We start from the raw sequence: 21,944 nt of genomic DNA on the forward strand, positions 1-21,944 counted from the left end.
TGCAGCTCTCCATGCTACTCTATCCTGTGCAAGCTTCTTCATCTCCCTGTACCTACTGCAACCTACATCCTTCTGAATCTGCTGAGTGTATTCATCTCTTGGTCTCCCTCTACGATTTTTACCCTCCACCCTGCCCTCCAATACTAAATTGGTGACCCCTTGATGCCTCAGAACATGTCCTACCAACCGATCCCTTCTTCTGGTCAAGTTGTGCCACAAACTTCTCTTCTCCCCAATCCTATTCAATACTTCCTCATTAGTTATGTGATCTACCCATCTAATCTTCAGCATTCTTCTGTAGCACCACATTTCGAAAGCTTCTATTCTCTTCTTGTCCAAACTATTTATCGTCCATGTTTCACTTCCATACATGGCTACACTCCATAAAAATACTTTCAGAAATGACTTCCTGACACTTAAATCTATACTCGATGTTAACAAATTTCTTTTCTTCAGAAACGCTTTCCTTGCCATTGCCAGTCTACATTTTATATCCTCTCTACTTCGACCATCATCAGTTATTTTGCTCCCCAAATAGCAAAACTCCTTTACTACTTTAAGTGTCTCATTTCCTAATCTAATTCCCTCAGCATCACCCGACTTAATTCGACTACATTCCATTATCTTCGTTTTGCTTTTGTTGATGTTCATCTTATATCCTCCTTTCAAGATGCTATCCATTCCATTCAACTGCTCTTCCAAGTCCTTTGCTGTCTCTGACAGAATTACAATGCCATCGGCGAACCTCAAAGTTTTTACTTCTTCTCCATGGATTTTAATACCTACTCCAAATTTTTCTTTTGTTTCCTTTACTGCTTGCTCAATATACAGATTGAATAACATTGGGGAGAGGCTACAACCCTGTCTCACTCCCTTCCCAACAACTGCTTCCCTTTCATGTCCCTCGACTCTCATAACTGCCATTTGGTTTCTGTACAAATTCTAAATAGCCTTTCGCTCCCTGTATTTTACCCCTGCCACCTTTAGAATTTGAAAGAGAGTATTCCAGTCAACATTGTCAAAAGCTTTCTCTAAGTCTACAAATGCTAGAAACATAGGTTTGCCTTTCCTTAATCTTTCTTCTAAGATAAGTCGTAAGGTCAGTATTGCCTCACGTGTTCCCATTTTTCTACGGAATCCAAACTGATCTTCCCCGAGGTCGGCTTCTACTAGTTTTTCCATTCGTCTGTAAAGAATTCGTGTTAGTATTTTGCAGCTGTGGCTTATTAAACTGATTGTTTGGTAATTTTCACATCTGTCAACACCTGCTTTCTTTGGGATTGGAATTATTACATTCTTCTTGAAGTCTGAAGGTATTTCGCCTGTTTCATACATCTTGCTCACCAGATGGTAGAGTTTTGTCAGGAGTGGCTCTCCCAAGGCCGTCAGTAGTTCCAATGGAATGTTGTCTACTCCGGGGGCCTTGTTTCGACTTAGGTCTTTCAGTGCTCTGTCAAACTCTTCACGTAGTATCGTATCTCCCATTTCATCTTGATCTACATCCTCTTCCATTTCCATAATATTGTCCTCAAGTACATCGCCCTTGTATAAGCCCTCTATATACTCCTTCCACCTTTCTGCTTTCCCTTCTTTGCTTAGAACTGGGTTTCCATCTGAGCTCTTGATGTTCATAAAAGTGGTTCTCCAAAGGTCTCTTTAATTTTCCTGTAGGCAGTATCTATCTTACCCCTAGTGAGATAAGCCTCTACATCCTTACATTTGTCCTCTAGCCATCCCTGCTTAGCCATTTTGCACTTCCTGTCGATCTCATTTTTGAGACGTTTGTATTCCTTTTTGCCTGCTTGATTTACTGCATTTTTATATTTTCTCCTTTCATCAATTAAATTCAATATTTCTTCTGTTAGCCAAGGATTTCTTCTAGCCCTCGTCTTTTTACCTACTTGATCCTCTGCTGCCTTCACTACTTCATCCCTCAAAGCTACCCATTCTTCTTCTACTGTATTTCTTTCCCCCATTCCTGTCAATTGTTCCCTTATGCTCTCCCTGAAACTCTCTACAACCTCTGGTTCTTTCAGTTTATCCAGGTCCCATCTCCTTAAATTCCCACCTTTTTGCAGTTTCTTCAGTTTTAATCTACAGGTCACAACCAATAGATTGTGGCCAGAGTCCACATCTGCCCCTGGAAATGTCTTACAATTTAAAACCTGGTTCCTAAATCTCTGTCTTACCATTATATAATCTATCTGATACCTTTTAGTATCTCCAAGGTTCTTCTATGTATACAAGCTTCTATCATGATTCTTAAACCAAGTGTTAGCTATGATTAAGTTGTGCTCTGTGCAAAATTCTACCAGGCGGCTTCCTCTTTCATTTCTTAGTCCCAATCCATATTCACCTACTACGTTTCCTTCTCTCCCTTTTCCTACTACCGAATTCCAGTCACCCATAACTATTAAATTTTCGTCACCCTTCACTATGTGAATAATTTCTTTTATTTCATCATACATTTCCTCAATTTCTTCGTCAATGTTAAATCAAACTTGAGCAATATTGTAGAACTGCTTATGCAAGAGTTTTGTAAGCAATCTCCTTGCAGACTGATTGCTACTTCCCTGTATTCTACCACTGAACGAAAGTCTGTCACCTGCTGTCCTACAACTGAATCTATGCAATCATCCACTTAACATCCCCAAAAATTGATAAACACTGTTATTCATAAGAGGTGACTAATCATGATTGGGACTCACTGATGTTGTACTCAAATGACAATTTCTACATTTCGTGAAGAGCGCAAATTTACATTTCTGGATATTAAAAGCAAGTCACCACACTCTGCGCCACACTGAAATTGTATCAACATAAATAATTATACTGCACTATAAGCAAATGTCTACAGCAACTGAAGGGACCAGTGGAACAAGGTGTGTATCAAGAGGGAAGTTCAATAACAGTCATCAGCTTTGGCCAATTAGGTAATGTTGTGTGCATATACTCACAGTTTTGTTGTTAGTTGGCAAAGCCAACAAATATGAGGAAAAAAACTGCTTATGTTGACAGACTGATCTGTAGCTTAACCATTTGAAAAAAAAAATCACCAATAACATCATGTTATCGTTGCCATATTGTTTACAGTGTTTGTCGCATATTTCCTATGTCTCTTGTCAAAGTCAATGACTCATACTATACATTCTCCTATACCAGAAGGCACTAATACAAAAGAGCATATTTTGAGACTCTGCATGTTATACGTTTGTTACACTCAAAGACAAGACTGTAGATGCAATAAAAGACAAGAACGTAGATGCAATAAGACAAAACAGTTTATTTAGCAGGCATTTCTTTTCAGTGGTGCATGTGGAACTACTGGTCACCAAAATGTGGTGAATTCAGGAACACAACAGATGCTATCAGCTTAATCCTTACTAAATTGAAGGTTAACAATTTCTCCTGCCGACCTCTTGAATTCTGAACCATCTAAAACCTGCGTTTTTTCAAAAATGCAAACTAATTTAATTCCTAGTAAGAAAGAATTAGAACCACCGACTTTTGAATAATAGAATACATTACAAGAAAATGACGTGTTTAATATGATGTGTTTAATCTAGCCTAAATGGTTAATGCTAACATTTCACATACTCAATATTAATTCACACACTTACCAATACTACATCAAAATCACTAGGGAAGTCACTTGCTGGATTGTTTCGAGGCAGTATCTTCCAGTTTTCAACACCAGAATTATTCAGTGCAGCAGCTATGAATTTTTCTCTCGTAGTTGTCTTGTAGTAACCATCAAATGCCACAATGTATTCTGTGAACAAAAGAACATTACACATTGCTTAACACAACTTAAAATGGACTTCAGTGTGACTAGAATATCCCCCCCCCCCCCCCCCCCCGAAATCTTGGTTTGTGGTGACAAACTGATGAGTGGTATAGCCTGATGTCTAAGTTAGGTTGAAAGGTGATAATTTCATATTTCATTGTGAATTGAATAAGTCAATGAACATGAATGCCAAAAAAGGTTTGCTAAAATACTGACCTATATCATAGCCTAATGTTTATGTCGGTTCCATGGTTAAATGCACTTTGACATATTTAACATGCTTTTCATCTTAAAAAAAAATTGTTGCGCAACATAGTTTCAGTAAACATATTTTAGGCAATGAACAAGTCTTTGACAAGTCTTTTGATGCATATTATACACAAGTATCGTCTTTTGATGCATATTATACACAAGTATCATACATAAACAGTAAAAATGCAAGGAAGAGCAAGGGAGGAAGAGGTTGTACATTCTGTAACTTTTAACAAAAAATGAAAATTTTTTTGAATGTTACACGTCTATGTAAGAATGTGAAGCTGTCACCAACCCAAAGTTGGTTTGAATGCCAAAGTGCTTACCTAGCCAAGGTAGTATTGGAGGTGGTATGTGCTTGCTTCACTCTACCGTCGAACTGACATGCTCAGTCATTTGTAAGGAACCTGCAGTTTACAATGGACTCTGAACCTCAGTGGAATTTGGCATTTTTCGTATTAACAAACACTGATAGAGAGTGTATGAAACACAAACAGAATAAGAAACTTGTAGCAGTTTCCAAAGATAAATATGCACAACAGTTGGACTTTACTTGTGAAGTAATAAGCCCCATGAGCCATGGATCTTGCTGTCAGCAGGGTGGCTTGCATGCCTCTATGATACCGATAGTCATGCCATAGGTGTAACCACAATGAAGGAGAATCTGTTGAGAGGCCAGACAACTGTGTGATTCCTGCAGAGGTGCGGCAGACTTTACAGTAGTTGCAGGAGCAGCAGTCTGGATGATTACTGATCTGGCCTTGTAACATCAACCAAAACAGCCCTGTTGTGCTGGTACTGTGAATGGCTAGAAGCAAGGAGAAACTACAGCCATAATTTTTACCGAGGACATCAGCTCTACTTTATGGTCAAATAATGTTGGCATCCTCCTGGGTAAAATATTCCAGAGATAACAGAGTCCCTATTCAGACCTTCGAGTAGAGACTACTCAGGAGGATGTTGTTATGTTGTTATCTCATCCCATCCGATAAGTCTCAGCTGACATGGGGTGCCGGGTAGCTTTTTGGACTCTACCCCTTTTCTTAAACTTCTCCAGTTCATTTCCCTTCATTGCTCTTCCTTCCCCATCACTCCTTCTGTTGGAAGAATGAGCCAATGGTTAGAAAAGCTTGAGTAAGTAAAACCTTTTTTTATACTGCGTTCCCCGGCTGCCGCTTGGTGAGTAGACTTTTTGTCTATCCAATTATATCATACTGTCAAAAACGGATTATTTTCGGAGAAACAAAACTGATATTCTGCAGATTGGTGTGTGGAATGTTAGATCCCTTAATTGGACAGGTAGGTTAGAAAATTTAAACAGGGAAATGGATAGGCTGAAGTTAGATATAGTGGAAATTAGTGAAGTTTGGTGGCAGGAAGAACAAGACTTCTGGTCTGGTGAATACAGGGTTATAAATACATGGTCAACAGGGGTAATGCAGGAGTGGGTTTAATAATGAATAAGAAAATAGGAATTTGGGTAAGCTACTATGGATAGTATAGTAAGCATATTATCACAGCCTAGACAGACATGAAGTCTATTCCTACCATTGTAGCTACATGTTTACATGCCAACCAGCCCCGCAGACGATGAAGAGATTGAAGAAATGTATGATGAGATAAAGGAAATTATTCAGATAGTTAAAGGAGAGGAAAATTTAATTATGAGTAGGGACTGGAACTCAATAGTAGGAAAAGGAAGAGAAGGCAAAATAGTAGGCTAGCTGAATATGGACTGAGGGAAAGGATTGAAAGAGGAAGCCGACTAGTAGAGTTTTGCACAGAGCATAATTCAATCATCGTTAACACATGGTTTAAGAGTCATAAAAGAAGATTGTATATGTGGAAGGGACCTGGAGACATTGGAAGGTTTCAGACTGAGTATACAGGGTGTTTCAGTAAGAGCGTGCAAAAATTTAATAGGACATTGAGAATACTCCACTGAACAGTTTGAGGTAGAGAACCAGGGGTTGGGAAGCCCATTTAAGGTGATAATAGGAATAAAATCACATTAGTGTGTAATTTTTTGTCTACATTAGTTACAGTTCAACTGTAAATATCATCAATGACACAAGGAACATACCATTTGTACTACATCTTACAAAATATGCTGAAACTGATGACCATCAACCTCAATACAAGCATGACACTGGTGAACAATATTCTGACACACACTGACAAATATCCCTGTTGTGTTTTGTATCACATCACAGGCAGCTACAATTCTGAAAACTAATTCCATCTCTGTATCCACTGGGGCCTCATACACAGGTGGCTTTACATATACCTATAGGAAATAATCAAGGGATTTAGGTCAGATGACCTTGCAAGGACATAGAATAGGACCTATCCTTCCAATCCAATGACCAGGGAATACAACATTGAGATGATTGTGGGCATCCACACTGAAGTGAGGTGGTGCACCATGTACAGATGACCATTCAGATGGCCATGTAGAAGATAAGGCCCAATGACATTTTTGGCTACAATGCTAAAATCTCAGAACAGCTGTTAGCATGAGTGACATAAAAGTAGATATCTTAGGTGTTGCAAAACAACTAAATCACTTAGGAAAGGCAAGTCTTCCGGTCCAGATAGTACCAATCAAGTTCGTTTCAGAGCATGCGGACACAATAGCGCCTTTCTTAGCAATCATATACAACAGATCACTTGATGAAAGATCTGTTCCTAAAGACTGGAAAGCAACACAGGTCACAGGAGTAACCCATTGAATTACAGACCCATATCACCGACCTCAATTTGCAGTGGGATTTTGGAGCACATACTGTACTCGAACTCATGAATCACTTTGAAGAAAAGACTTATTGATACACAACCAACACAGATTCAGAAAATATTGTTCTTGTGCACCACAGCTAGCTCTTTATTTCCATGGAGTAATGAGTACTGTCGACAAGGAATCTCAGATCGATTCCATATTCCTAGATTTCCAGAAGGCTTTTGACATCGTTCTTCACAAGTGACTACTAATCAAATTGCATGCATATGGAGTATTGTCTCAGTTGTGTGACTGGATTCATGATTTCCTCTCACAGAGGTCACAATTCGTAGTGATAGATAGTAAATCATCGAGTAGAACAGAAGTGATATCTGGTGTTCCGCAAGGTAGTGTCATAGGACCTCTGCTGTTCCCGATTTACATGAATGATCTAGGTGATAATATGAGCACCCCCTTTATATTGTTACAGATGACGCTGTAATTTACCGTCTAGTAAAATCATCAGGCGATCAATTCCAATTACAAAATGATCTAGAGAGAATTTCTGTATGGTACGAAAAGTGGCAATTGGCACTAAAAAAAAAAAGTGTAATGTCATCCGCATGGATACTAAAAGAAATCTGATAAATTTTGGGTATACGATAAATCATACAATCTAAGGGCTGTCAGTTTGACTAAATATCTAGGAATTACAATTACAAACTTAAATTGGAAAGACCACATAGAAAATATTGTGGGGAAGGCGAAACTAAGACTGCACTTTGTTGGCAGAACACTTACAAGATGCGACAAGCCCACTAAAGAGACAGCCTACATTACTCTTGTCCGTATTCTGCTGGAATATTGCTGCGCAGTGTGGGATCCTTACCAGGTAGGATTGACGGAGGACACTGAAAAAGTGCAAAGAAGGGCAGCTCGTTTCATGTTATCGCGCAATAGGAGTGAGAGTGTCACAGATATGGTACGTGAGTTGGGGTGGCAGTTACTAAAACAAAGGCGGTTTTCTTTGGGGCGAGATCTATTTACGAAATTTCAATCACCAACTTTCTCTTCCGAATGCAAAAATATTTTGTTGACACCCACCTACATAGGGAGAAATGATCATCATAATAAAATACGAGAACTCAAAGCTCGATCGGAAAGATTTAGGTGTTCCTTTTTCCCATGCGCCATTTGAGAGTGGAATGGTAGAGAAGTAGTATGAAAATGGTTCAATGAACCCTCTGCCAGGCACTTAAGTGTGAATTGCAGAGTAACCATGTAGATGTAGATGTAGAATGCCGGCTCAGATATTCACAGCAAAACGTACTTGATGATGTGACTCATCCTACATATGGTTGTTCCTGCTGCTTGAAACACCATCATCATAAATGAGAGCCGGCCGGTGTGTTCGAGCGGTTCTAGGCACTACAGTCTGGAACCACGCGACCGCTCCGGTCGCAGGTTCGAATCCTGCCTCGGGCATGGATGTGTGTGATGTCCTTAGGTTAGTTAGGTTTAAGTAGTTCTAGGGGACTGATGACATCTGCAGTTAAGTCCCATAGTGCTCAGAGTCATTTGAACCATTTTTTGATAAATGAGACCTCATCAGTAAACAGCACGATCTGGAGGAAATCTGGTCGATCAATCCATTGTTGGAGCAACCACTGACACAAAGCAACCCTAGATGCAAAGTCAGTCACAATCACTGCATGTACTCAGGGATGATATGGGTGTAACTTTTCTGGAGACTAGAAATCTACTCTGTAGGAATCAGCATGGGTTTCGAAAAAAACGGTCATGTGAAACCCAGCTCGCGCTATTCAACCACGAGAGTCAGAGGGCCATAGACACGGGTTCACAGGTAGATGCCGTGTTTCTTGACTTCCACAAGGCGTTCGATACAGTTCCCCACAGTCGTTTAATGAACAAAGTAAGAGCATATGGACTATCAGACCAATTGTGTGATTGGATTGAAGAGTTCCTAGATAACAGGACGCAGCATGTCATTCTCAATGGAGAGAAGTCTTCCGAAGTAAGAGTGATTTCAGGTGTGTCGCAGGGGAGTGTCATAGGACCTTTGCTATTCACAATATACATAAATGACCTTGTGGATGACATCGGAAGTTCACTGAGGCTTTTTGCAGATGATGCTATGGTGTATCGAGAGGTTGTAACAATGGAAAATTGTATTGAAATGCAGGAGGATCTGCAGCGAATTGACGCATGGTGCAGGGAATGGCAATTGAATCTCAATGTAGACAAGTATAATGTGCTGCGAATACACAGAAAGATAGATCCTTTATCATTTAGCTACAAAATAGCAGGTCAGCAACTGGAAGCAGTTAATACCATAAATTATCTGGGAGTACACATTAGGAGTGATTTAAAATGGAATGATCATATAATGTTGATCGTCGGTAAAGCAGATGCCAGACTGAGATTCATTGGAAGAATCCTAAGGAAATGCAATCCGAAAACAAAGGAAGTAGGTTACAGTATGCTTGTTCACCCACTGCTTGAATACTGCTCAGCAGTGTGGGATCCGTACCAGATAGGGTTGATAGAGGATATAGAGAAGATCCAACGGAGAGCAGCGCACTTCGTTACAGGATCATTTAGTAATCGCGAAAGCATTACGGAGATGATAGATAAACTCCAGTGGAAGACTCTGCAGGAGAGACGCTCAGTAGCTCGGTACGGGCTTTTGTCAAAGTTTCGAGAACATACCTTCACCGTAGAGTCAAGCAGTATATTGCTCCCTCCTACGTATATCTCACGAAGAGACCATGAGGATAAAATCAGAGAGATTAGAGCCCACACAGAGGCATACCGACAATCCTCCTTTCCACGAACAATACGAGACTGGAATAGAAGGGAGAACCGACAGAGGTACTCAAGGTACCCTCCGCCACACACCGTCAGGTGGCTTGCGGAGTATGGATGTAGATGTAGATGAACTGTTGTTCGTACCGTATCGCTGCATGTCAGTATGTGCAGTGCCCATTTCACATGCAATACGACTAATACTTGTAATGGGGTCCAATGCAAAATGTTCCATCACCTCCTCTTCAAAATCGGGTGTACGAGTGGTCGGCCTGTTGCCAGGTCCTGCATTCATCGACTGAAAGGAATAAACACTCATCATGACAGATGATGCCTGTTAGGGAATTTTTCCCTGTACAGCCTTTCAGCAGCAAGAGCATTGCAATGTACTTCACCATACATAGGTGCATGTCAGTGAGTTATGACAAACTGTAGTGGTACTGCTCCATCGTATTGCAGTGTATGTCTCTGAATAGTAGTGAGTAATGAATGGATCAGTTGTTGATTCACAACACACTCTGTCATGGGACAATGTAAATGCAATACAACAGAGCCACCTTATGGACGAGTAAAGTAAACAAAATCTGCATCATGGATTCCTGGTAATCAGACTCACTCTCCTTGTTTCCTTGCAGGAAATAAATGATGCACTTGTAAATAAACAGCACAGTATGTGTAAGTTTTTATGCATATTAATTGTAGATAATCTGGAAAACAGTAGCATTAGACAAAGCAGTAGACAAGTTTACTTCCATATCTCTTTATGCTGTCTTCTCCGATCCCGAGTTCCCTACCTCAAATTGTTCGGTGGACTGTCGGAGTTCAAGAAGAATGTAGTAATTCCCATTCCAAAGAAAGCAACTGCTGACAGGTGTGAAAATTACTGAACTATCAGTTTAATAAGTCATGGCCGCAAAATAATAATATGAATTCTTTACTGAAGAATGGAAAAACTGCTAGAGGCTGACCTCGGGCATGACCAGTCTGGATACTGCAGAAATGTAAGAACACATGAGGCAGTACTTACCCTACAACTTATCTTAGAAGATAGGTGAAGGAAATGCAGACCTACATTTATCAAACAATGGAAAATCCAGGATGGAATGTAATACGCATCTCCACAATATGGTGAGTAGCAACTTTTCTTCCTACAAACCTATATTTATAGCACTTGCAGACTTAGAGAAAGAGTTTGACAATGTTGACTGGAACACTCTCTTTGAAGTTCTGAAGGTAGCAGGGGTAAAATACAGAGAGCAAAGAGGTATTTACAACTTGTACAGAACACAGGCAGCAATTATAAAGGTTGAAGTGTATGAAAGGGAAGCAGTGGTTCAGAATGGAGTGATACAGGGTTGGAGCCTATCCCTGATGTTAATCAAGATGTACATTGAACAAGCAATAATGGAAACCAAAGACAAATTTGGAGTAGGAATTAAAATTCAGGGAGAATAAATAAAAACTTTGAGGTATGCTGATGACATTGTGATTCGGTCAGAGACTGCAAAGGACTTGGAAGAGCAGTTGCTTGGAGAATGGACATGTCTTGAAAGGGGGATGTAAGACAAACATTAACAAAAACAAAACAATGATAATGGAATGTAGTCTAATTGGATCAGTTGATGCTAAGGGAATCAGATTAGGAAAAAAACCACTTAAAGTAGTAGTTGAGTTTTTCTATTTGGGCAGCAAAATAACTGATGATGGCCATTGTAGAGAGGATATAAAATGTAAACTAGCAGTGGCAAGTAAAACATTTCTGAAGAAGAGAAATAGGTTAATTTCAAATATAGATTTAAGTGTTAGGGAGCATTTTCTGAAGACATTTGTCTGGAGTGTAGCCATGTACGGAAGTGAAACATGGATGATAAAGAGCTAACACAAAAAGAGAGTAGAAGCTTTTGAAATGTGATACTGTAGAAGAATGTTGAAGATTAGATGGGTCAATTCATGTAAGTAATGAGGCTGAACAGAATTGGGAGACACGAAATTTGTGGTATAACTTGACCAAAAGAAGAGATCGGTTGAAAGGACACTTTCTGAGACATCAAAAGATCACCATTAGTACTGGGGGGAAATGTGCATGTGCATCTGGGGGCGGGGGCCAAGACACAAATACTGTAAGCAGATTCAGAAAGATGTACATTGTAGTAGTCATTCAGAGATGAAGAGGTTCACACAGGATAGAGCAGCATGGAGGGCTGCATCAAACTAGTCTTCAGGCTGAAGATAATAACAACAACAACTTTCCACGTTCAACTTTAATTATTAGGCTACTTATTTTACACTATTTGTCAATATGTATGACTGGTACCTGCTCAAAGAAAACAAAACTGCAACAATTTCAATTTTTCCTCAGTAGACACACTTTATAGCACAATACCAGAGAAAAAAAATGGGAAAAGGGGAGTGGGCAGGAAAGGGGGGGTGGGGGGGAGGGGGGACACAGGGACTGAGCAATTCCACGTGCTGTTATAAACAGTAGGCCAGATAATAAACATCGCAGCAAATGCAACATGAGGTAGTGTTCCGTACAAAAGTATAGTGAGCAGACAAAAAAATACCACCAGAAACACACCACCTTGATGCTAAAATAAAATTTTAAAAAATATGACTAGTGCTGCATAAGCAAATTCAACACTTGTAAATGATTCCAGTAGAGAGTAAACATACTGGTAGGACCACCTTAAATTATTAGGACAACAAGGAACAAACCTGACACTGTCGAAATTTCTTCATACACCTCAAAAACAGTGATGAAACTACTAATGCACAGCCATGATCATTTAGTAGACATCAGTTTAAAGAGTTAGGCATTCTGACTGTTGCTTGGCTCTGAGCACTATGGGACTTAACATCTGTGGTCATCAGTCCCCTAGAACTTAGAACTACTTAAACCTAACTAACCTAAGGACATCACACACATCAATGCCCGAGGCAGGATTCGAACCTGTGACCGTAGCGGTCACGCGGTTCCAGATTGCAGCGCGTAGAACCGCACGGCCATACCGGCCAGCTCTGACTGTTGCTTCACAGCATATTTATTACCTCATAAAGTTTGTTGTAAATAATCCAATACAGTTCAAAAGGAATAATGCTGTACATAATTTATAATATCACAAGAAAACATGACATTAATTATATCACATTAAAGTGTCTTTATAGCACAAAACCTGGTGAACAACGTTGCAAGCAAAATTTTTTACCATTTATCCAGTGATATACAATCTATTACAGACAGCAAAATAAAATTAGGAAACAAACTGAAAAAGTTTCTCCTTGACAACACCAGAAGTGAATTTCCATTATTGTAATGTGCAAGAGGCAGTGGGTAGGAATTACGAAGTCACATCTGTTTGTAAACGATCAGATAAAGGTGTATTTACAAAATAATTTGTGATGTCAAGATATAAAATTACTCCTTCCATGCCAAGTCATCTAGCCAAAAGTAGATATAAAACCCAAGGTTTTTGGATTTGTTCCAAAATTTATATGTGATATGTATGCATAAAGATATGAAAATACCCAAAGTTTCATCCAATTTTATCAAGTAGTTTCTGAGTTATCACCGTTTAAAGTTTTAGGCTAATTGTATTTCAGAGGACGATTAAGACGTAACTAAAGCATGCATGCTTTTACAGAATTTGAAGCAAAATAGTTAGTTTTGAAGCTAGAGCCTTGAAATTTTCACTGTTTTGTTCTAAATTAAACACTGAAACTGACAGAACTACAAAATTTTGATTTATAATGTTCAATCATATGAAAAACTGTACTGAAACTCAATATATTGTTAATTTCAAAATTGTGACATAGGAGTAGAAAATTATGAATAGCTAAAATCTCTCTCCAAATAACCCAATACAATCACATATTTTTGAAAACAGCATATAATTACCTTTCAAATGGTGCAAAAAAATTGGTGGCGTTCTGAGTTGTAACAATTTTATCTTATATTGAAGTCAAAACAAGTTTCATCTATTCAAAACATATAGAATGGCTGTTTTAGAATGGTTATAACAGAGGTTATGAGGTTATATAGAAGTAAAAGGCTTTAATACTATAATTTGCAAGATCAGCTACTTAAAAACAGTAATTTATTAGGCCTAGCACATTTTTTTGTTATGTATTTTTGAATTGGGACGAAGATTTTTTTATGTAACTGAAGTTAAATTCAAGAAACATACAGTATTTTTGGAGTCATGATAAGTGTTTTGAAGTTCAGATGAGGCAGTATCACTATGCAAGTATGCACATGAAAAAGTCACCAGTCCGCAGTCTGCCTGCTGTCTTCCATCAAGACATGAAATTCAAGTCAGGACATGGAAGCCTCCCCCCCCCCCCCCCCCCCTTCTGCCTGTACTGCAGGTACTGACTATTAGTGTGCATTTGGTTCCATTCAAGTTAACTGCCAAGTGTTTTGCACTTAGTGTTAAATAATTGTTATATAAACACAGCTATAATTTTATTTTTAAAACTATTGTTTTGTGTGTATCTGTTTCTTACCATGGAGATAAGAGCATGTTCAAGTAAAGATGAAACTAATCTTAAGTGTTGAATAGGTTCATTACTGAATTTTTCATGTGAAAGTACTTCACTGACAAAAAGCAAAGTTGTCCAAAGAAGAAGTAGAAATTTTAGTTTGGCGTGCTAATAAGCAGTGCAGTGAAACAGTTGATATTTGTTCCCATCATTTATGTTATTTTTTAAAGTAGTTTGAAAAGAAACAAAAATCCTGTTGTGATCCATGTAAGAAATATTCTGTATCTTTAGAAAGAAGAAAGATTTGAGGTTAATACTCTGGAAAAAGCAATATATGTTAAGGAAAATAAGAACATTATTTTAGTGCCAGGAAAGCTGTTGCGCAGTATATGTAGAAAACTGTTGAATGAGGCACCACCTACTTCGGATCATGAAGATATTGCTCTACTTAAAAGAGCTGAAGCATATGAGAGTCAATTAACCAATGCAAAAAGAGTAGTAGAAAGAGAAAAGTTGAATGAAACTCTTTTAGGGTTGGATGTGACACCACTTAAACTTCTGTCATTATCTACCCGAGCAAAGAAAAAATATGCTAAAAAGAGTTTAAAAAGGCAAAAGATGAGATTTAAAAAAAGTTGTCATTTGTTTTGAAAGTACAAGAATCCAACGATTCAAGTAAATCTGACAGTACAATTCAAGGTAATGAACTGAAGACAAAACCTGAGGATCTTGATCATTTAGTGGATGCTATAAAGGGAAAACTCATGACAAACTTACCCAAACAGGAAAAAAACACAGATGTTAAGAATCACTCCAAAGTCTTGGTCTGCAGAAAAGCAATGGAAAAATATAATTTATCAGAATATTTGGTGTGAAAAGCCAGAACGCCTGCATACAAGGAAGGTATTTTGGCTTTGACGGAACTCAAACATGGCAGAACTCTTCCCCAAGAAACAATAGACACTGTCCAACTGTTTTATGGAGATGATGAATTTTCTTACATGTTGCCAGGTGCTAAAGACAAAGTGAGTGCATAAAAAAAATACAAGCAGAAAAGAATTTTTTTATGCAACTTACAGGGACTATTCAAGTTATTGTGTTTAAAGAAAAACACCCAAATATTAAAACTGGATTTTCCAAATTTTTCTCCTTGAGACCGAAATGGTGTGTGCTTGCTGGTTCACTTGGAAATCATAGTGTGTGTGTGTTTGCTTGTACCACCAAAACGTTGAGCTTTTAGCAAACACTCTGAACCAGCATGATAAAGAATCAACACACACTATGATGGACAAATTGGTTTGTAATAGACAAAACAGAGACTGTATGTTAAGACATTGTGATGTGTGCCTGAAAACAAGTGAATCACTGCAGCTACATCTAAGAGAAATACAAGAAGACTATGATGAAGATGAAGACATTAAATTTTCACAGCAGGTTTCAAGTTAAGACACAATGATTTTACAAACAATGCTAGTACCTTGAAAGGAGTTTACTGATTTTACTATAAAAAATTGAGTCTCTGATACATCATTCTTACATCACAAAAATTCAAAACTCTTACATGAAACAGAGAAAAGAAAATACGGCATTTAATGAGGTTTTAGTTCTTATGGATTTTGTAGAAAACTATAACTTCATTCTGCAAAATGAAGTGCAATCCTACCACTGGGGCCACTTGAGCTGCTCACTTCACCCTGTAGTGATTTTTTTTCTAAAAATGAAGATTCCACCATAAAAAAAGATCATTATGTCTCATTTCAGACGATCTAAAGCATGACGTACTATTTGTTTATTCAGTACAAGGAGAAACCACTGACTTCAGAAAACAAAACTTTCCTGACGTTGACCAAATTGAATATTTTACAGATAGTGCAGTGCTCAGTACAAAAACTTCAAAAGCATGATAAATTAATATTTTCATTATAAGGATTTTAAATTAAATGCAAGCTGGTCATTTCATGCTAAGAGTCATGGTAAAACAACATGCGATGGGATCAAGGACACAGTCAAGAGAACTGTTACAAAGAACAACTTGCAGAGCAGTAGGCAAAGTGAGCGGATAAGAAAACAGGGAACAAATGTACAATTTTTGCAAAAGTTTATTCTCAAAACTATATTTTTTCTTTTTAAAGGAAAAGAAAAATGCTTGAAACCAGATTTCAAATGGGTCAAACAATACAGGGTACAATAAGTTTCCATTATTTTAAGCCAGCTTTTTGCGAAGAAATTACAGCCAAACAAGTGAGTTCAGACTCAGAAATTTTGTTGAAACAAAATATTTTTATGACTATCCCAACTATTAAACCTAACCTACATTCTTTCGTTGCATGTGTTTATGAGCAAAACTGGTGGATAGGAATGGTTCTGGGTTTCAATGAAGAAGGAGACTACGACATTCTTTTTATGCACCCTCACGAACCAGCGGAAACTTTCTTTTGGCCTCCTCAAAAAGAAGACATGTGTCCTGTTCCACCAGCCCATCTTCTATGTGCAACAGCTCCTCCTGAGGTGGCACCTCAGTTCAGCAGATCATATAAGACTGACGCTAATTCCTGAAAGGAAATCATCAAAAGATGGAACAATTTCAATGCTTTATTGTAAATAAAACAAAAAAACCCTTAATGGACATTTAAATGTAATTATTGTACATACTGCTTCACATAAACTTAGTATAATACTTCAACTGAATAATTATTAAACTTTAAAGTCATCAAAAACTCTTTGTACAAAGGATTTGTTTGAAACCAAATAATCGCCATCTCATATAGAATTCAAATGTAAGTAAACTTATTTTGTAACATTCTCAATGTACGTTTCTTTTATTTTAAAATTATTAATACAAAAAATTTGAGTTCATCTGGTATTTTCAAAGTTTTACTGACTTCAAATATTTAATTATTGTATCAAACATGTATTTTACAAAGTAAATTACAAAACTTGACTTCAATTTGTTATAAAATCGTACCTACAACTCGAACACCACCATTTTTTTTGCACCATTTGAAAGGTAATTTTATGCTGTTTTAAAAGTTATTCTACGCCTACATCACAATTTTGAAATTAACAATATTCTGAGTTTCAGTACAGTTTTTCAATGTAAAAGAACATTATCAATCGGAGATTTGTAGATCTATCAGTTCCTGTGTTTAATTTAGAATAAAACAGTGAAAATTTCAAGGCTCTAGCTTCAAAACTAACGATTTTACTTCAAATTCTGTAAAAGTATGCACACTTTAGTTACGTCTTAATAGCCCTCAGAAATACAAGTGGCCAAAATTTTAAACGGTGATAACTCAGAAACAACTTGTTAGAATTTGATGAAACTTTGAATATTTTCTTATCTTTATGCATACAATTGAATTATAAATTTTCATAAACATGTGTGACAGGAGGGTCCCTGGATGACATAGTATGGAATGACCTCATTGTAATTTATTGAGCAAATGATCCATGAAACTAATTAAAGTATAACTGTGTGATAAAGACTGTCCTCCAGCTTGAGCACAGCCTTAGCTCTTTCAAGTCTGTCTGTTAAAAGGTGAAAAATTTCCTGGGGATTAGCAGCTCATTCTTTATGGGTAGCTGGGGTCAACAGAAACATCCGATCTCACGCGTCGGCTTTGACCCATGACGTAAGGGTGTTGTGGTGTGTGACGTCATTACGGCGCGGAGTTTGGTTTGTGAGTGTGGCATGTTTGTAGATGTTGCCTCGTTGACGTTACCTTAGTAGGAGTTTTAGGGCCTGTAATATATAGTTTACCTTTTTACTGTACTTTTTGTTTTAACGTCGTCTATGAGGCTTTTATCAGTTTGCCATTAGATTGTTCAATCTTTATGGTCTATATGTTTTGTCGCTACTCGTTATGTCTAATGAATCAATATTGTTTTTTTTCTTTTTTTTCTTTTTTTTCTATTTGTTTCTTTTTTTTTATCTTTTGATTGACCTACACATTGATCTGTAGCGTAGCCCTGAATACGAGGTTAGGTTGGGAGTTTTTTTTGGCGGGGGGGGGGGGGGGGGGGCAGGGGGGGGCGCAGCCCCCCCATGCCTGGCCTTGAGTACCACTTGTTTATTATTATCTTTGTTTGCTATCAATGTTAGCAGATTGTTCTTGTGAAACCTTTGTGTGTGTTGTTTTTCTATGTGTTTTCGTCTTTGTGATACATATGCAACGTTTTTATATCCGCCATATTGGAATTGTCGTTTATGGTCGTTTCCGCCATATTTGTGACGTCATGGGTCAAAGCCGACGGGTTGGATCGGACGATTCCGTATTTCCGGTAGCTGTAATGAGGTCACTCACTAATGTGAAGCTTTACAGTCTAGCTCGATAATGAGAAATTCTGCAAGTGTTCAACTCGGATTCAAGTCATGGCTCCACTTAAATGTTAGTCCATTAATGATGTGTTGGAAATTTTAAACTATGCAATACTAACAGACACACTTCTATGTTTACCTACATACATCAGTTAACATTAGATTTTTATCAAATGACACATTCACTTGGGAAAACTATAATCTGCAAGGAGGCAACACCTGGGCAGCACATTCAGGAGACAAAATTCTAAATGTTACTGATAGATTTAAAACTGTAATGCCTTCTTCAGAGACGAAATATAGATAAGTTGGGGAAGGTTAGGAAGGAGTTTGTCACTCAAGACTCCAGAAAGAGAACCCACCTGTTGTAATGACAAATGCTCTTATGAGAATACATGCTCCACTGTTTAGATTAGATTAGATTTAGCTTCATTCCAACTGATCCATAGTGAGGAGGTCCTCCAGGATGTAGAGCATGCCCGAAAAACAATAATACATCATAAATATTTACAATTAAAACAAATAAGCTAATGAACCTACCACAGGTCCCAAGTGGAATGATTGTCTTTTTTTTTAATTTTTTTTATTTAATATAAATAAATGCTATATGAAATGATCATTTTACAGCACTCATTTACTAAGAGCGGATTAATGCGCTGAATATAAAACTACAATACTTATTTACAATGAACACATTACTGCACTGAAATGGTGTAGAGAGTATTGTGTGTGTGTGTGTGTGTGTGTGTGTGTGTGTGTGTGTGTGTACTTGCACGTGCGCGTGTGCGAGTGTATACCTGTCCTTTTTCCCCCTAAGGTAAGTCTTTCCGCTCGCGGGATTGGAATGACTCCTTACCCTCTCCCTTAAAACCCATATCCTTTCGTCTTTCCCTCTCCTTCCCTCTTTGCTGATGAAGCAACCGTAGGTTGCGAAAACTTGAAATTTGTGTGTGTGTTTGTGTTTATTATTGTCTCTATCGACGTACCAACGCTTTCGTTTGGTAAGTTACAGAATCTTTGTTTTTAGATATTTTTTCCCACGTGGAATATTTCTCTCTCTCTCTCTCTCTCTCAAGATCAAAAACAAGACAAAGTGGATCACTTAAGCAGAAGAAGACATTAAAGAACTGGGGTTCACACAAGACAACATAAACAATAGAGAACAGTTTGGAAACATCATAAAGAAACACACACTTAAACAATTACATATGGAGAACAGAACGGGAAAAGATGGTCAAAAGAACGCAGGAGAGAACACAGTGAACGTATGAAGCAAAGCAAAGAAATTGTGACTACTGAAGTACAATCGCTCTCTCAAAAGGGAATAATCGAAAATAATACACACACACACACACACACACACACACACACACACACACACACACACACAATCAGTTGGTTCTAATGAGAGATTCATCAATGGAGTAGGAGTTGGCCACCAATAAATCCCTAAGGCTTTTCTTAAACCGAATTTCATTGGTTGTTAAGCTTTTTATGGCTGCTGGCAAGTTATTGAAAATGTGTGTACCTGAATAATGTACACCTTTTTGTACAACAGTAAGTGAATTTAAATCCTTGTGAAGATTATTCTTATTTCTCGTATTGATTCCATGAACTGAGCTGTTGGTTTGAAAAAGTGATATATTTTTAATCACAATTTTCACTAAGCAATAAATATATTGGGAAGAAGTACTTACTATCCCTACTTTCCTAAAACAGGGCCTCTGCAGGATGTTCTCAAGTTCACACCACATATAACTGTTATTGCATTTTTGTGCCCAGAAAACTTTAGCTTGGCTTGATGAATTACCCCAGAAAATACCATATGACATTATGCAGTGAAAATAAGCATAGTATGCTAGCTTTTTCATTTCATATCCCATTTGTCTGGCGGAATTTCCATTGCAAATAGAGATTTGTTTAGATGCTTCAGGAGTTCTGTGCTGAGCTCCTCCCAGTTGAATTTATTATCAAGTTGTAATCCCAAGAATTTAACACTGTCCACTTCTTCTATCTCCTTGTTATCATATGTTAGTCATATACTTGTGGGACACCCCTTACAAGTTCTGAACTGCATGTAGTGTTTTTTTTTTTTCAAAGTTTAGTGACAGAGAATTGGCTAGGAAACTGTGATTAATGTAAGAGTACACAAAAATTGAAGGAACAATTAATGCAAATTTCATGTCAACAATTCACCTGCAGTTAAGTTGGGCATACAACTCTTATAACTATTAACAGTCTGCAACTGCTGTTAATGAAAATTTCCTCCAATATTAAAAGGATATACTTCAGAAAAAAGAAAAACTTTCACTGCCATAATGACAGGCAGACACAGTATGTTCTATTCGAAACTGTAGCTTGGAAAGCACAGTGATTTACTGATTTTGTTTGATCCCATTTGACTAGGCCTATATAATTCACAATATACTTATAATATTCGGCTAATATTCATTTCATCCAACAAATATTAGCCTAAATAGAACCTAAGTGTGTGAGTGGCGTTTAATCTAGTCTAATGGACACTTTTGGAAAGCACCAAAGAATTAAATTTAAAGTAAATAAACTGAATTCAAACTTACCATTTCGTACAATGTGTGACGAAAATTTAATATTAACCAACTGTGGGGGAGTTGTATCGTTGCAGCAGACACCAACACGGGTTTCGCTCTTTTCGCCAATCGTTGAGTTTTGTTTATTTTGAAACGTTTCCACAGACCAAAAATGAGTAAGGAGAAGTAGAAGAAATGGGATACATCGGAAGTGTCTCTGCCTTAACCTCACTTTCAGTTTCATTCTTATATCACAATTCGGCTACAGACTGGATAACATCTTGTTTTCTACGGGGTTATTGGCGTCGTTTGAAGGCACTATGATAATGTGTATGACTGTTTTCCTCTTGCAGCCATGTCTATATGGGTAATAGCGTCCTTTTCTTACGAGTCGTTTGTGCGTAACTGCAGTTACATTTCAGAAATATCCGCTTCTCGGAATTCATGCTGTAACATTTGCGAGGGCCATCATTTTTTACTAATGCACTTCTGAGACACACACACTCTCACACTACCACACACAATCAGCCATGTCCATCCACTGTTTTATAAACACACGGCAAGTACGCAAAAGAAAAAAAAAACAAGGCACGTGACCACAATTTAATCTCCACTTTATTATCTCTTGCCACAGAATATAACAATTCTTTTTATTGATGTTTGCTTGTATTCCATCACGATGACGACGCTCTTCCTTTACACAATCAAGATTATTAATATAACAGTGAAGACATACAACTGTTTCTTGCGTAGTCGAGTGGGGCTTACTACATGTTCCCCTGACCCCTATGTATGAGCCAAAGGGATGTTTTCTAATCATCAGTGTTTTTATTTACAGTCATATTATTAATTTTCAGTCCATTGGAGTTTTCAAAAATGAGGCAAGCTGCAGCGAGCTTGAGGAAGCCATCATTCTGCGATTTCTGTTCTTTCTATTAGGATTAAGTAGCCCACGTGCGTTGTTATGAGAACGACGACCACCCGTTTAATACGTACATTAATGACTGAGAATGC

General features: G+C 37.8%; 1 protein-coding gene across 4 annotated transcripts in view; it reads right to left on the reverse strand.

Moving 5' to 3' along the window:
• Nucleotides 1-21,664, reverse strand: part of LOC126190628 (membrane-bound transcription factor site-1 protease) — a 168,353-nt gene extending 146,689 nt beyond the window's left edge. For 3 of the 4 annotated variants that reach the window (XM_049931043.1, XM_049931044.1, XM_049931042.1), the window contains exons 1-2: nt 20,961-21,659; nt 3,621-3,772 (exon numbers count right to left, since the gene is read on the reverse strand). In XM_049931043.1, coding sequence (XP_049787000.1) covers nt 3,621-3,772; nt 20,961-21,174 — 366 coding nt within the window. In that variant the 5' untranslated portion in view covers nt 21,175-21,659. Of the gene's footprint in view, nt 1-3,620; nt 3,773-20,960 lie in introns of all 4 variants that reach the window. The other variant, XM_049931041.1, reaches the window with a different exon arrangement.
• Between the last annotated feature and the right edge of the window lie 280 nt (nt 21,665-21,944).

Source organism: Schistocerca cancellata, chromosome 6 (assembly GCF_023864275.1).
Source record: "Schistocerca cancellata isolate TAMUIC-IGC-003103 chromosome 6, iqSchCanc2.1, whole genome shotgun sequence".
NCBI lineage: Eukaryota > Metazoa > Arthropoda > Insecta > Orthoptera > Acrididae > Schistocerca > Schistocerca cancellata.